Source organism: Syngnathus typhle, linkage group LG6, assembly GCF_033458585.1.
Source record: "Syngnathus typhle isolate RoL2023-S1 ecotype Sweden linkage group LG6, RoL_Styp_1.0, whole genome shotgun sequence".
NCBI lineage: Eukaryota > Metazoa > Chordata > Actinopteri > Syngnathiformes > Syngnathidae > Syngnathus > Syngnathus typhle.
The window spans coordinates 4,639,140-4,656,447 of record NC_083743.1 but is presented as its reverse complement, the minus strand read 5'-3'; the positions used below and the strand labels follow the sequence as shown (position 1 = coordinate 4,656,447).

General features: G+C 44.3%; 1 protein-coding gene across 1 annotated transcript; it reads left to right on the top strand.

Annotated features, from left to right (window-relative positions):
* The first annotated feature begins 19 nt into the window (after positions 1-19).
* Positions 20-2,268, top strand: socs9 (suppressor of cytokine signaling 9). Its single transcript, XM_061281959.1, has 2 exons — positions 20-159; positions 630-2,268. The coding sequence occupies exon 2, from the start codon at positions 636-638 to the stop codon at positions 2,139-2,141; it is 1,506 nt and encodes a 501-aa protein (XP_061137943.1). The 5' UTR covers positions 20-159; positions 630-635; the 3' UTR covers positions 2,142-2,268.
* Positions 2,269-17,308: the final 15,040 nt, after the last annotated feature.

Sequence of the window (17,308 nt, the reverse complement as noted above, 5' to 3'; positions counted from 1 at the left end):
TATTTGAATTTATACGTCATCAAAAGTACTTCCGGGTTGCGCAAGCTTCCGTGTTTGTAATCTAGCTAACGCGAGCTAGCCGCCTATTGGCAGCGGTATTAATTCCTCTGAGATGAAGCCAAAGTCCAATCGGTGCTGAATTCGATACGACCAACAAAGGTATGCAAACACATCCCGCTCCAATAATCTATTTTTCTTTTCTTTCTTTATTTGGTGCTAAGAGTGTGTCATGCTAGCAAGTAGCTTCGTGGCCACTCCACGGAACGTAAGATTAGCATTAGTTTCGATTTGTTATAACTTTTTTGTGTTAAATTTTGTTGTTGTTGTGGATTCTACCTTTTAAAGTAGGACTCTTGTGTAACTCATCCATGCCAGAATAAGAACTGTAATGTTCAAAAAATGGTAACTCATCCACTTTTGGAATGATTTATATTTTACAAGACTTTATTATTTCGCACATGACAGTTAGGTTGGAAATGGTCGAAACGTTCAGAATTATGGAAATATTCAAAGTTTATTTATTTAGTTATTTATCAATTAATTTCTACCCAAGACTATTTACTGTAAATTAATACGTACTGCTTGTAATATTATGACCCATGTATCAATCATTTTTTTTCTCGTCCTAGTCCACTATGTCATTACCAGAGGAGTCCGGGGCTCGCGGCAAAGAGCGCGAGAGGGGAGCTCGCCCCAAGGTGCGACAGAGCCGTTCGGAGGAGAGACGAACCACTGGCGGCGGTAACAGAGCTTCTCACGGCAGATGGAAAGCTTTCGGCCCGCGTGAGCGGGCGGCTGAACGGCCCGTCAGCGATGGCTTTGAGTATGGGGACTTTTTAAACGATTTGGAGAGCGGGGACCAGGCTGGAGGTAGCTCCTCATTTTCTCAAAGAGCTAGCTGCCAATGTCACGCTCAGGAAGCCTCAGAAGAGGCGACGTCCAGTCCGGAGCTGGGAGCAGAGTCGTTGGGCAGCGAAGGCAGTAGCGGTCGCACGCTCCGGCAAAAAATCCAAGACGCAGTGGGGCAGTGCTTCCCCATGAAAACGCACAGCGCGCCCAACGTGGCGCCGTCTCTCCATCAAGCCTTTTCCCTGTCGGCAGGCAGCATCGCCTCCAGGCGGAAGATCCACCTGAGCGAGCTGATGCTGGACAGCTGTCCATTTGTGGCGGGCTCGGAGCTGGCTCAAAAGTGGCATCTCATAAAACAGCACACGGCGCCGGACCCCGCCGCCGTACCGCCGGCGTTCCCCGTGGACGATGTGGATGACCGGTTGAGGGAGCGCCGGCGCATCAGCATCGAGCACGGCGTGGAGCCGCCGGCCAACGCCGAGATCCACACGCTGGAGGTGACGTCCCCGGCCGGCGCGGCGCTCCACAGGCGCCGTGGGCCCAAGTTGGCGCACGGTGCGGCTGAAGTGGGCGGAGTTGAGCAGAAGCAGCTTCTCCTACAGCGCCATCACCAGCTCCTTCTGCAGAGCTGTTTGGATACTCTTGATGAGGTGGTGGCATCCTCCTCCTCCTCTTCCTCCTCCTCCTCCTCCTCTTGCGACATTAGCGCCACGGGCAACCCAGAAGCCGCCCCGAGGGCCACGCCCCCCCACGCCGGACCGCACGTTCACACTCAGATCGACTACATCCACTGTTTGGTCCCCGACCTGCTGCAGATCACCAACCTGCCTTGCTACTGGGGCGTCATGGACCGTTACGAGGCAGAGGCGCTCCTGGAGGGGAAAGCGGCGGGCACCTTCCTGCTGCGCGACTCGGCCCAAGAGGACTACCTCTTCTCCGTCAGCTTCCGGCGCTACGGCCGCTCGCTGCACGCCCGCGTCGACCAGTGGAACCACAACTTCAGCTTCGACGTGCGCGACCCCAGCGTCTTCCACGCGCCCACCGTCACGGCCCTGGTGGAGCACTACAAAGACCCCAGCTCGTGCATGTTCTTCGAGCCGCTGCTGTCTTTCCCCATGCACCGCACGCAGCCCTTCAGCCTGCAGAGGCTGTGCCGCGCCGTGGTCAGCAGCCGCACCACCTACGACGGCATCAACGCGCTGCCCGTACCCAACGCCTTGAAGAAGCACCTCAAAGAGTATCACTACAAGCAGAGGGTGCACGTTCACAGGCTGGACACAGGGTGGGAATGACCACTCACCCAAGTGGACTTATTTATTTCTCTGTATATCCTGCTGTGTATATTCTAAACACACTGACAAGATACTATGTCAACTGGTTCTTTCTGCTTTAATAAACCTGCTGAATTTATGTTTTAAATGAGAGCAATCTCTCAGCAGGTTACCATAAATATTTGTTCTGATGATTTGGAAAAAAGATTCTTCGGGACACTCAAATTTGACTTTGTCAAGAAAAAAGTACTTTAGTTAATCGGCTAAAACCAAATAAAAGGAGTCATTCCTATTAACAGGCATCATTCATATTGCATTTAATTGATGCTGGAGTGGTTTGAAGGTTCCAGCTCTCGTTCTTTACTGACAGCTTTTGGTTCACTGGCGCGAATTTAATGAGATCCAGTCCACTCCATCCTACTTTTTATCAACGAGCTCCCGCTGTGCTTGCTGCAATACAGCCTTAAGCGCTTATTTCAATACGCTTGCTGCTGACACCTCCTGAAAACCTTTCGAGGTAGAAACTTCATGCTTCCTCAAGTTTCTTCATAACGTCATACCATTCCGGTGTTAAAAGTTTCTATGGGATGAAACGAGCGTACTGTCAAGTCATGGAGATGCCAAATTGTTGGTCACCTGTGGGCAGTATGAGAGACTGCTCAGTGCATGGAGAGTCTGCTCCTCACAGAGGATAAAGAATATGAGTCTGGAGTCAGAGGTTTGGTTTATTGGACATTTAAAGCTGGGTGTCATTCGCAAAGAAATTAAAGAGAATAATTACGGAAAATAGACGCAAGGGGCAGGAGGTAGATGATGTAAAGCCAAGGCCCCGGGAAAGAGCCCTGGGGTGCTCCTAAAGTGATTTGTAGATGGGGATTTTTTTTTTTTTTTTTTTAAAGCAGCTATACTGCAGTGAGCACAGCAGGGGGCTGTCTGGAGCTTTGTTCCGTGCTGGGCAAGGATGCGTGTCCCTCCCTGCTGCAGCTGCCAACAGCGTGGCACTCATCATGCAGGTATTTGAGCCCCTGAGGCAAGAAAGAAGCATTTCATCCTGGATCAATGAGTCCAGAGGGGACAGCAGCGCTCAAGGAGAAACCCAAGCTGATTGGCTACACATTGTCAGTGTGTTTGAGCCTCTCACCACCACCCCCCATTGATTTTTTTCTTCTCACCATTGAGCTAAGAGATTCTTCTATGAGTTTAATCCCCACACCTGAGCTTCATCGGGTGGAGAATAAGCTTGGAATGGTCACACCTGGGGACAAACACACTGCCAAGTCGCCCGGCGGGGTTTGCGTGTCGAACAAATGCTGCAAACGGACTGGCATAGGCCCAACTCGGTTGCTTCTGGCTTTTTGTGGAGACCCCTAAATTCCGCTTTAGGAGGATGGGCTCCAGTCCAGGAGAATATCTGATGATCCACCAGATGGTACTGTTTTCCCCCCTCAAAGGTGAACCTGTCGAGATGCTGTCACCTGATTAATGAAATAAACAATGCTTTCCCAACCACGAGCGGGCGTTGCCACTGAGGAACTGTAATTGCATTTGCATAAGCTTCAGCTTTCGGAATCTTCAAACCAAAAATAATAATAATAACACGTTCATTGAATCGTAGCCATTCCGCGTCTGGTAGATAGTTGTTTTATGATTTTATTAGATTGCCTTTATGATTTATAACCTTGGAGTTGGAAAAAGATTCATTGAAAAAAAAGGCCTTCAGGGGATTGGTACCCCACCATTGCATTTCCATACAAACTTCATTGATGTCGTGAAGTCAGTTTCCGAAGCGTGCAGTGTATGTAGGCCATTAATTCAGATGAGGATGTATGAAATCCATTCCCAGTTCCTGCAACGATGGTTACGTGTTTTCCTCTGATCCTCCTACCAAGCAGGCCAACACGTGACAGAGGAAATACCGCAGATAAAAGAGAACCCCCCCCCCCCAATTCTTTTTTTGCTGACGGAAACTGCGGCTCGGTGAATTTCTCCTTCTTGAAAATTAATAGGAACATACCTGCCTATTTTCATCAAACCTTTCATACGGAGCACTCCTTGTCAAAAAGAAGGTTGAGTCATTCTCGGGTTATAAAAGTTTAATTAGTCTTCACAATTCCCACTTGCAGATACACACGGTCACACAGACTTTGTGTAAATGTTGGTTTGACTAAAAGTATGATTTGGACCGAATATTCTCATTGATGTAGTACGCTGTGAGCTCTTGAAATATGTTTTTCTATTTCTTCAATCACAGCTTGTTTTCACCACAGTTTATAAGACAAACCATTCCCATGTATTTTGCTTTGTTTTTACACTTTCACTTCGATAGCTAGCCGCACGGACAGGTCGGAGATGGAATAATGGGTCGTCCACGAAAGTACGCCACGTATTTCATCGTAAATAACACCAGGTGACCCTTATCCTACGGCTGAGCCTCTAAAGTTATTACCCGCTACTTAATGGAAACAGTTGGGATGTGCCACGGCTTTGTAAATGATCCTATCGTCGTACTTGTAATGTATCATAATCTGTTTGTCGTAATGTGTTCTACAGATACAATTATAGATAAGCGTTGTTTGTTTTGAGAACAATGCTCCTTTATTACCCGCTTTGACCTTTGCTAAACAAGGTCACATGCGTCATTAATTGGAAATTAAAAAAAAAAATCACGTATTTAAATTAGCTCATTAATGCTAGGACAGAAACCACAAATTAAAAAATATATTTTCGTGAAATTGTCCGACTAAACCAGTGCTTCTCAATTATTTTCTGTTACGCCCCCCCCTGGCAAGAAGAAAACTATTCGCGCCCCCCCTCCCCACCGTGACTATCCTAACTTGTCTTGTAAGTCGTAAAATGTTGCTTGTTGCAAACGTGACAGAAGTAACAATGAGAGCGCCACTGCCCCCTGCTGTAGTAAACGCGCAATTACACTTTATTCTAGTACTGCCAAAAAAAAAGCCTGTTCCCCAGGGTCACACGCGCCCCCCCAGGAATAGCACCGCGCCCCCCAAGGGGGGCGCGCCCCACTATTTGAGAAGCACTGGACTAAACAAAGAAAAATATTTTAATGGCTCCCAACCAATCACAAAGAGGAGTTACGGGTTTGTTGCATAGCGACTGAGTGGAATCAGTGGCCAATCAGAGAAGGCGTAGGGCGGGGCTAAGAAAGACGCAGGTGTCGCATCAAGGTAGGAGCTCAATCGATGCAACGACAGAGAAATGTAAGCATATATGTATTAATCTAAAGTCCAATATAAAGCTGAGAGGAAAAAAAGCATTGTTAAGACGTTGGTTAAAGCTAAAGATAATGCTAACTGATTTTATTTGACCCAGTCATGCTCAGTTTGTCAGGAATGTTGTACGTTTTCACATTGGTGGTTGGCTAGCTCTTTAGCAATACGTTACCTGGTATAAAATACATCTTCACTAATGTCTAACATATAAACTGCGCTTTACCCTTGTTGACCTGCTGGTAACACTGAGTGAAGAGGTTTAATGAAGAGCCGCTTAGTACAAATGTACGACTGTACAGCAATTGCGAACATTTCTCTTATTTGATGTTACTTCCGTTTAATGACGTCATTTCCCCCACTAATATTCGATTAAAGCAATATTACAGTACATGGGAAAATACTATACATAAACTTTCTTTTAATTTATTTTGTATTTAATATAGTTTAGGAGTCATGAAGGCTGTGTTGTGGGGAGATGTGACGTGCGCTAAAGCTAATTAATGTATAGCCAAACATGTCAGTGTCCACTAGATGGCAGATTTGTTATCAGCTGAAATGCTTTGAAAAGTCGGGTTAAGAGGGCCTTGGGGTTCGTACAGACTAGTGCAGGGGTGGGCAAACTTTTTGGCTCGCGGGCCACATTGGGTTCTAAAATTTGACTGGGGGGCCGGGCCAGGAGCATTTGGATGGAGTGTTTGGGCCGGATATACTAAAGCATTACATGTAGTGTATGCAAACCTCATAGCACAGTAAGAACACTACAACCCAATTTATTAACTATCTTTCAAATATTAAAATAGCCCTTATCAGTTAATAAGTTTGTCTCAAGCAATATGCAAGCCATAGCGTTTACATACTATTTTGCATGATACTGGGAGGAGAAAATGTAAATAGATTAAAATAGCATACGCACTGTGATTTATCAAGATTGCATCTGTTTTTAATAAGTTTCAATCGAAGGTGCAAAGTTAAATAAATCAACATTTATTGAAAAAAAGAATCACTTTCAACATTCAAAACATATTATTACACAACGATATACTCAAGCTCAATAAAATCTACTTGTGTTAAACTCCGCAAAATCAAACTCTGCAAACTCGTTTTTCATAACACAGCAGAAAAACTCACCAATTTCAGTGGGAACAGTGCTGTTGGTTTCCATTTTTTGCCAGTGCATCAAAGTCTGGAGTTAGTTTTGTTGTGGCAATTCTCAGGACAGATCTGAGGTGTTGGTCTGTTAACTTGGATCTGTGATGAGCTTTGTTGATTTTCATGACGCTAAACGTCTGCTCACACACGTAGGTCGAGCCAAACAACACCAGCATCTTCTGTGCAGTCTTTCGAAGGTTTGGAAACATGGTCTCGTTAAGTGAAGCATAAAAGTCATTCAGTTTAAGAGACTTGAACTTCTCCTTTGAGACGGAGTCAGACTGAAGATCAATCAGTTCCAATTGCAGCTCCTGCGGTGCTGATTCGGGGTCTTGTGACAGGGGACAGGACACCAGTTGAAGTGACTTGTCAATTTTTTCAAAATCACAGAACCGACGGCAAAATTCTCTGTGCAGGTCGTCCAGTGATTTGCAGTATTTCTTCGCATTGCGGGCGGCCTCTTTCTGCACGGCTAGTGTGGGGAAATGTGCGAAAGATTTGTTTGACATTTGCCTGGAGAATAACCCCAGCTTGGATTTGAAGGCTCTCACATTTGTGTACATGTCGTGCACAAACTGATCTTTCCCCTGTAGCTTCACGTTCAGCTCATTCATGTGTGAAAATATGTCCACAGCAAATGCAAAGTCACAAAGCCAGTTTGTGTCGCTCAGCTCGGGGAATTCGTCGGGTTTTCCCATTAACAACAAAAATGAGTGAATCTCCTCTTTGAGCTCCCAGATTCGTTGAAACACTTTCCCCAAACTTAACCAGCGGACGCGAGAGTGGTAAAGTAGGTCCTGGTGATCCGCATCAGTTTCTTCCAGGAACGTAATGAACTGACGATGATTAAGTCCCCTTGCTCGTATAAAGTTAACAAGTTTTACAACTGGATCCACGACGTGATTAAGCTGCAATACAGACTTACACAGAGACTCCTGATGAATGATGCAGTGAAGAAAAATAACATCCTGGTCAGGGTTTTCTTCTTTCACTTTATCCTGGATTCTTTTCAGCAGCCCGACGTTTTTTCCAGTTAAATTTGGCGATCCATCCGTAGTGACATTAGCAAGTTTACTCCAAGGTAGCTTCATTCTCTCGATGACAGCTGACACCTGTTCATATAAGTCCTCTCCTCGCGTTTTCCCTTTCAGTGATTCCATGCTCAAAAGCTCCTCCGTTATCTCAAAACTGTCGTTAATCCCTCGTATAAAAATTAGGAGCTGAGCAGTGTCTTTTATGTCGTTACTATCATCCAGTGCTAGTGAATATAACTTAAAGGACTCTGCCTTTTTGTTTAACTCGCTCATTATATCTGCGTCAATCAGTTCCACGCGGCGAGTCACTGTCCTGCGTGCTAAACTGATTTTTTCAAACTTGGCTTTGCTTTCCGGACACAAGAGACCTGCTGTCTCTACCATGCACTCTTTCAAAAACTCGCCTTCGGAGAAAGGCTTGCTAGCCTTTGCTAATTTGAATGCCAGCAAATAACTAGCCTTGGTACTTGACTCTTGAATTGTAGTTTTCCTGTGAAAAAAGTTCTGTTGACTATGTAAATTAGCTGCCAACCTTTGAGCAGTAGCCGCCCGTTCTTGTGTTGACTGCTTGCTAGCATAGTTTGTATGCTTCGTGGCAAAGTGACGGCTGATATTGTACTCTTTGAAAACCGCAACAGCTTCTCGGCATATCAGACATACAGCCGTTGATCGGACTTCGGTGAAGAAGTATTTTGTTGTCCACTCCTTATTAAAAACTCGGCATTCACTGTCCACTTTCCTTCTCTTTGGTCCACTCATTTTCACAGAAGGGCTCAAATGGTGACATGAAACGAAGTGAAAATTAAAGTGAAATAAAGAGAAACACGCGACACTCCAACAACGGTCAATGTGTTTTAAGTGCGCCATCTTTTGGGGAACGTGGGTATTGCAGGGAAAGGGGAAAATTAAGGAGGTTTTTACTATAATTTGGACAAGTTCGGCGGGCCGGATTAAAAAGCCCAACGGGCCGTATGTGGCCCGCGGGCCGTAGTTTGCCCACCCCTGGACTAGTGGGTGTGCCATACCTCTTCGTGTATACTTGTTCAAGGCCAGGCTGGGATTTATGTTCAAGTAGTGACTGCCGAGATCGTGTGTGCGTGGAACTGTTTGCGATTAGGTGTTTCGCCTGTCGCAAATCATTGACTCTCTCCAGAAATCTTTTTAAGGAAACATGGAGTAGCAGCAGAATTGCCCAGAAACATGTTGGGTGACAAATGCAAGTGGAGTCTAAAACTGTGCTTTTACAGGACCATGTAATGCAGGCACTGAATGAAGATAGATGAATGTAAAATGAGGGCCATTTATTGGAAACGGGCCTTCACTTAGAATTGAATTGGCCGTTGATTCGTTGGTGTACGGCCAAAGCGGCAAATGCTCAATTTGTTACGTTTTGGCTTTGACGCCAGCCAGCAGTCGAAGAATTCCTTGGCAAATTAAATTTTGTCCGACTATAAAGATATTTTAGTGCCTTACTTTGTTAATATAACTTTTTTTTTTTTATATATAACCCTGTATGTTAGCTAGCTTAATGCTAACGCTAAATAGCATCTAAGGCACAGGGCTGAAACTGAATTGCATTTTAAAAGATAAAATACAAGGAGTATGTATTTGTTTTTCACAATTTGTTTTTGCCAAGAATGACAGCACTCCAAATTCTTGGCTTGTTTAAGATAAGTTGACTAAAATGAAAAAAAAATTGCCCATTGATACATAACACATAAACCGAAAGAATGGTTCAGTTCGATTTAATCATCTGTATCATTGTGGGCAGTCAAAAAAAATTGCCAGCATTTTTCGCTCCACGAAAACAAATTATAGAATGAATGAATTCCACCTTGGAGCGTTTTTCATTTTTTTTTTACCCCCCTTCTATTATTTTATTAATGTGCTGAACTTCTAGTCATTTACGAAAGAATCCACATTGATTAAACACGGCACGCCTTAGTTCTCGATTGAATGCGAGGTTATGCGGACCTAAATGCTAATCTAGCGTCGATAGGAAGCCTTGCGCTGAATAGTCTTATGATTGACAGCAGGAAGGCAGACATCGATTATTTCAACATCATTGTGTTACTTGTGTTTGTGCGAGGAAAAGGGTGACAAAACGCATCTCGAGGCGTCGACTACCTGCCGTGTCGGGCCTGCACTTAGTGCACTCCCAATTAAAACCCAAACTGTTTATTGGGAAAGGAAACGAGTACGTACCCGTCCCGAAACGTCCCCGCCAGCTCGCAAGCGACGACAATCGGGCAAAGTTAGCAACCGATTACATCTATTGGACAACTTTACGAAGCGTGACGCAAACTTGGCTTGATGAGATTACAGCTTCTTAACGCTTTAAATTTTTTGTTTGGGTGTCCGCAAACTTTGAATTGGACTTTGCAGATCTATCATTTGATAGCTATTTTGCATCCCTTGGGTCAAAACATATATTTGATGAATTTTTTTTTCAGATCGATGGAAACATTGCGATTATAACTTTCCGCGTTAGCGTCGTGTCAACTTGCGTACAAATTGGACACGATTATCGGACCTCGGCGGAGGTTTCATAATTGAACTCTCTTTGAGTTCCGCTCGACTTTTATCTGTAACAAAAGACGGTTTCCGCTTGAAAGACAATTCCGCCATCCGTCCACGATGGCTCGCGCAATATTTGACGGCAAAGATTTGGTTCGCAGTCGCCAGGTAGTTCTTCTCTCGTGCTCCTCCGGCCCAGTAATTAGAGAGGGGAGGGGGAGAGTAATAACGGTCTGCGTTCAACCTTCACATCTCCTTGCACTTGTCGAAGTGATCCTCTTGCACAACTTGCGCTTTTGTTACGAGAGTTCCCTTGCGGTTCGCCCGGCTCGCTTTTCCGAGAATCTGTTATTGTGTTTGCGCGCGCGTGTTCCAACAATGATATCTTCTCGATCGCAATGTCGGATTTGTCAATTCCCAAGACTCGCCCCCCCCCCCCCCCCCCCCCCCGCCTCGCGCTTATCGAGAGGACTTGTGTTTAATGAGTTGTAAGGCGTTATCTCTATATTAATGCCAAAAGCTAATTTGGTACGCTAGCTGGGGGGGATGCTTGGCCCACTGAACCCCCCCCACCCACTTCGATGATGGAAACCCAAATTCCTGCCCAGTGTTGGGTTAACTAGTTCTCATAATTTGCTATTTTCACTTCCACTGACCTGAGTGGGGGGGGGGGGGGGAATCACTTGAATTATTTTTTATTACATTATTTTTCAAAACCGTACTATTTGTACACGGACAATCAACTCATCGTCTGCCAGCCCATTTAAAATACCCTTTGACGTCTTTTACCGTCAATGGGAGTGAACGAGTTGCAAAATCGGTTTGTCTCCCATAACGTCGCCCTTTTGTTCTCGTCATTCCTTCAGCCTCTCCGACCTTCCTGAGGCGAGCCGATGCGAGTTTTGATGGCGGCAAATAAAGAAATGAATGTTGCATTTATCCGCTCCTCCCAAAGGCGCCGCAGCATCTGTAATAAAATCAGCCTGGCGCCGCTAACGCGCACACGCCGCAGAGATGTGACAGTGTCACTCGGATTGGTCTGATAGCGTCTGACGTGCGCATTATGTCCATATTGGTCGTTCCTATCGCTCCGGGGAAAATTCGATTTGGACCACGGTCGCTGGAGTCACTCGCCGCATTTCGATCCTATCGCATTTTATTTCTGGGCCCTAATAATTACATTACGATGAAGCTTGAATCCCGCAGTGTAATTATCCAGGTGAGCTTGATTGATAAACAAACTAATAGGCTGCCATTTTTTCCTCCCCCCCCCCCCCCCCCCTTTAATCTGTGTGCAAGAAGAGAATGAATTTCAAAGGTCACCCCCCCCGGCGCCGGCATAATGAATATGTCACTTCACTGTGTGTTTGCCGAGGCCGCGGCCAGAATATACAAGTGCCGCGACAAATATTCATCTTGAATACTCTAGCATGAAATTATATTCTCACCCCATTAGTTTAGCTGGGGTATTTTTCTCTCGCTCGTTTTTTTTTTGGGGGAGGCGATTTTGCTAAACGTAAATCGTACGGCTCGGAGTGAACAGTGGGCTCTTCTAGAGCGGGATTTAATAATGGCGACATGCAGCATTAATTCATAATCAGTGAGCTCCTTTTTGCTGGTATGAATAATTGTACTTGTACATGCGCCCAAAATGAGGACGCAGGGAAAAACACCTTTTTTTTTTTTTTTTTTTTTTCTTCTCACTGATGTCAGCCTACCTGAAGACATTCATTTGACAAGAGTTTTTTTTTTTTTTTTTTACTTTACATTATACACGCTCGATTGGATGTTGGATGTGTGAGGAGCGGAATGACTGTGATGCATTAAGTTAAAGGCTGCCAACCTTTTTTTTTTGCATTTTAAAAAAAGCCTCGTGATCAGATTTGATGATGGAATGAGCCTGATGGTTTTTAAATGGAGTTTCACACATTGAATTTCAATTGCGACCTAAAGCTCAGTTCTGGTTCGCCCTTGGTTTGATAGTATCGCTTCTGAAGTACATAGGATCAAACCAGATTGGATTTTGTATTTTAAAAAAAATCTGTTAAATTGAGATCAAATCTGATGACAGTAGAACGTCCGTTACATCTTTTAAGTACATAACCTGGATCAGATTGATGAAGCTAAAACTTCCGATATTGCTCCATATGGATTTTTTGGTATGACCTTGCCATTTTTCCTAAAATAGAGCAAAGTGAAAGAGGCGGAGGGGACACGTTGTGGTCCACAACTGGTCGAGGGGACAGAAACAGGGAGGCTCGCCACTTTCCAAAATGGAGACGAGGCCATTCATCTTTGTCTCGGCTTTCCTTTTGCGAGGAGCTTACCAAATTGCCGCATTGGATGAGGTTCCGTGCTGACCGTGGACAACAAATGCTAGCACGAGGGAAATCCATGCTGAATGATGCTCTATTTTTTTTTTTATTCATTTCTTCATTTTTGTTTTCTTTTCTCCCTGACTTGTACTTCCATTTAATATTTTCGGGATGAACAGACAAATCTAGCCGTTTAATATCCAATAATTTCTTTCAAGGTCGTCATGCATTTTTTATTTTATTTTTTACCAACAAGCAACACAAGATTACATTTATTACCCAAATGTTTTCATCTTTGAAGTTAAATATGAATTGCTGAAGCATGAATTTGTCTGAATTTATTTACTTCCTTTGTCTTGCAGTCTCAACGCTCACTCCGACAGCCGCTAATGATGACGCCAAAGAAGGTAAGCCGAAGTCATTTCCAACCTGTAAACTTTTTTCTCATTCACGCGGCGCTTGCAAATGGCCCGGAAGTAAGAACACAAGCGACCATTAATTTTCTATAAAGTTCAAGAACGCAGGTGGCCTCATCCCAGACGACCATGTTTATTTTATAATTCATTGGATTCGTGTTTTGACTTTGATCAGCTCGTCAGTCAGCGCAGAGTCAATTTATTATATCACACGAGCGATCGCTGAAATCAAACAAGTAGCAATTAGCATCGTCATTTTATCCTCCTCGCTCATTCGCATGAATCTTTCAGCAACTGACACTAATGCAGACATTTTTACACTAGCCCGATTGTATTTATTTAATCCGGTCCTCTGTAAGATTCCAGCATGAGTCACTTGGTGCCTGAGGGCTCATTGTGGCGTCAATAAAGACCCCGCTGGGAGCTTTGGCAATGAGCTGGCTGACTCTGTGGACTTTTGCAATATTTAAGCATATTGCAAATAAACAGGCACATTTCGGGACACACTATGATGAAATGCCTACAGTTGCAATCATTTAATGTCATTTTGTGGGAAGGTCCCCTCTTAAGTAGCAGAGCCTCAGGTAATCGGAGTATCAGGTTATCCCCAGCCAATGGGGTATGAATGATTCTTCTAATTAGCCATTTATACCTCCTCATAATACTGTAATTATATCCAGCTACAATCTCGTTCTTTGCAGGGGATAGGGCCCAGGCTGATGTAGCGTATAATTAATTTGCGTATAATTAATTAATAATCCAGCGCAAACCCCCAAAAACATATATATACTATATAGTATATATATATATATACTATATAGTATATAAAAGCAAAGGGGAAGAGAGGTGGAGGAACCCCAAACATTAAAAGAAATATTTGCAAAAAAATCCAAATCCACAGGTGGGTTGACCATTAAAATACCAGACCAAAAAAAAAAACTTTCACCTTCAACTAATTCTCATTGGAAACTTCAAAAAGCAGCAAAACTAAATTGACCAAAACAAAGTGACAATTAAAATGCAAATACGAGCTAAGCTGTGAAGACACAAAGCGGCAAACGATCACTTCAAAAAATGAGTCATCGGATTCATTTCATTATAAAATTTGTGTTTCTATTAAAATAGTTTCGACATGCAATTAGTGGCTTAGTCTCAGATGTCCGATGGACTTTTATGCTCTCCTGCACTGACCACTGTGTGTGTGTGTGTGTGTGTTATGTCACACATAACCCCAATAGATTTAGCTGACCTCCCTCCTGGTGCTAATGTAGTCCAAGCTAACTCTCGTGTCCTGCTGGGCTTCTTCCGGATCGATCGGGTTCACCAGAGGTTTGCGCGCACCCAAAATTTGAACCGCGACAAATCTAAGTAAGGTTGCGTAGACGTGCTGTGGAAATGATACCATTTCCTCTAATTGATCTGAAAATGATTGACTTTGGTTCTTTAATTTATTCCAGTGACGGCAGCGGGTAGTTGTCGGTCTCTGCACGTTTTCAGCAATTTTCTTCCAGCGTTCCATCCGTGCCTATAAAACGCCACCAGGTGCGAGCAAAAGCGACTTACTGTGCCGTTTCCCTTCAGTCGCTAAGATCTTTTGATGACAAGATTGGAATCTTCGAGGCTATCAAACGTGTCAGTCGGGACGAATTCACGTCAAACCTTTTCCGAAAGGGAAAAGCGACGCACCTGAATGAAACCGTCATCGCCCCGGTTTGAAAACAAGCGACGTTTGACTCGCGCAGGCGTAATGTCGCCTTCAAAATTCAGCGGCGGGTCCTCCCGAGCGGAAGCAAAATGACGCTGCCGCTGTTGCTGCTTTGCAGTGATGTAAAAAAAAAAAAAAATCTCAATTGCACCTTATCGATCCGCCGGGGGAAGTTTACTCGATGCGGCAGCGTTTACAGGAAGCATATGAGCTCGCTAGAAGGACGTTGCGGAAAAAAGAGACACAGAGAGCGGGAGGTCACGATCATCTATAGATATTAAAAACAACTGCACACGATTAAACATTATACTGTAATGGAGAATCAATGCGAGAGGAAATGAAGGGAGCTTGTCTCTTCCTGTTTCATAAGCCTGACCCAGTTTTCTTTCTCGGGCCTATTACAACTTCAGACTGTATTAATCAGCACAGTAAAATTCGGTTGCAAATCATACACAGACGGAATTGCTCCAGTCGCTCCATCCGAAGTTATTTTCTAGTCGGGTGTGCAATTTTGCAGGGCACACAAATCAATGATTTGAATTAGTACGCAATTGGTTGGATGATTATTTTTGAAATCAAAGGTCAATACAAAAAAAACAACACAATCGAAGGGGGAATAGATAACAACAAAAAAAATGCTCTAAATATCTCCCCTAGCAACAATTACGAAGCCCATTATTTGTTTTTGCAGGCGGGCCAGATCTGAACCCCCTGGCCTTGAGTTTGACACCTGCGGTCTAAAAAGTGGCCACCACAATTCCTTGACCCCGACCCTATTGAGAACCCACAGAGTGTCCCCGTGGTCTCATTAAGTGTTCAGTGAAGATTATAATGAATATTTTTATCAAATGTCACGACAGGCGTCATAAGGCGAGGAACCCCTCTAAAGACCCAAATATTGTCCATGAGCTAAAAATGGAGAGTGGGTGTCGATCCTTTCCAAGAGCCCAAACAGCTGCGGGGAGTCGCAGTTTGGTGAGTCAGAGTCGTCGCCGCCTCTGGGCTCAGACGTTAACGTCATTCCCACTTAATTTTTTCATTAAAATTAATACACGTCGGGGCCCCTTTCGAACAATGTTGGCTGCTTGATGCGTGATGAAACTTTCCCCGTTCTCGCCTCGAGGAGCTTAGCCCGGTCAAGTTAACTTTTGCGATAACAAGGATTAAGCTTGAATAAACTGCACGACTAAGAATGAGGTCTTCACAGGACAGGACAGGACAGGACAGGGCGGGCGGGATCTTCGGCCAGACCATCAAATACCAAGCCGCGAGTTCTGGAGTTCTGAAATTCCTTTTGGTGCACAGAGAAACCTCCGACGATACAATTTGCTATTCAACCAAATTGTTTTAACTCCGCTGTCAATCAAAAAACTGTCCTATGCGGTGTGTTGTACTAGTTTTGAAACGAGACCAACTTCAACTCGCTTCACATAATGGACTGAGTTGTCCCGTGTCACCTTTTAATAGCCTTAGCTATCGATGGAATTACTACTCGCAAGTGAATTGATGTTAAAAAAGTAGCGTTTGCTTTCTCGTGTTCGTAGCCATTATTCAGAGTCGCTAGTTTATCATTTAAATGACGCCGCCGCCGCCATGCTATTATCTCATAAAATGCCTCTTGCTCTTTTTCCGGCTGTAAATTTTTTCCAGTTGTTCCCCACAAAAGCAGGAAGCTCATTGTGGTGGATGTCAACAGCGCACTTTTTCATCTTTATTTCGGCGTGAGCATTCGTTTCACGCTAATTGCCGTCGGATTGTTAGCCGTGTGGACGTCCACAAACAAAACTACCAATATCCATTAACTGTTCACACATGAATATCATGAGCCTTTGTGTAGAGCTGGTCGTGCGAGGTAGATGAATGTGTACGCGTGGTGTTCTTTTTCATTTTCGATGTCGGGTGGAGTTAATTGAATAATTGCATTCATTATTCATTGCGTTCCGAAATACAGAAGGGTCATTGAACAGCACTCGGAATGTATTACCGGGCCTCCACATTTTGAGGCCCGCGTCAAATGTTTTGTCCGTACAAAATATACAAACACATTTGAATCTAAAAGATTGTTCGCTTTTCTCAACTCGTTCACTACCATTGACGGCTATAGACGTCAAATATTCATTTTGTGCTGGATGGGTGAACTATAATAAACCATGCCACGGGTCAGTCTTAACGACAGCAGACTTGTCGTTCCAAAAATGAATTACAATATTAAAAATGGTGTGTGTATGCTTTTTTTAAGTTACAATATGTAACCTGCTCGAAAGTCTCTACTTCCTGCCCATGTCATCACTACTACGCCCACCTTTTAAAGACACTCTGAAGATAAAAAGGAAGAGAATGATGTAGACATTTTTTTGTCGTTGTTGCCAGCAGCGTCTGTGTCGCCCGATAAGAACAGTCGGTTTTAGAGAATCAAGACCCTCGACTATCTCCGTAAGCCTCGTTGCTCGATGCCAGCCCGGATAATCTCCGGCTTGCAAATCATCCACCTGCTGTTTAGGGGGAAAAGGATGAAAGGAGAAAATCTGTTCGGATCCGTGTTGTCCAGGTCAGCTCTGAGCCTCAATGGAAGCTTCCTCTTTTTGGAGACGACGTATTTTCTTTTGTAAGTGGCGATGGCGGGGGTGTGTTTTTCAGCCTGACAACACGGCCCCGCGGCGGGTGCGAAGATGAGACGCTGTAGTCGCCACGCATCATTCGTCTATCTTCATCTGTCGTCCGGCGCCACGCTTCTGTTTGAGGGTGACGAGTGGGCGTGGCTAACACGAGTCTGACGAGATTCAGCGTTGTCCATTATAAAACGTGTGAAAATGATGGAG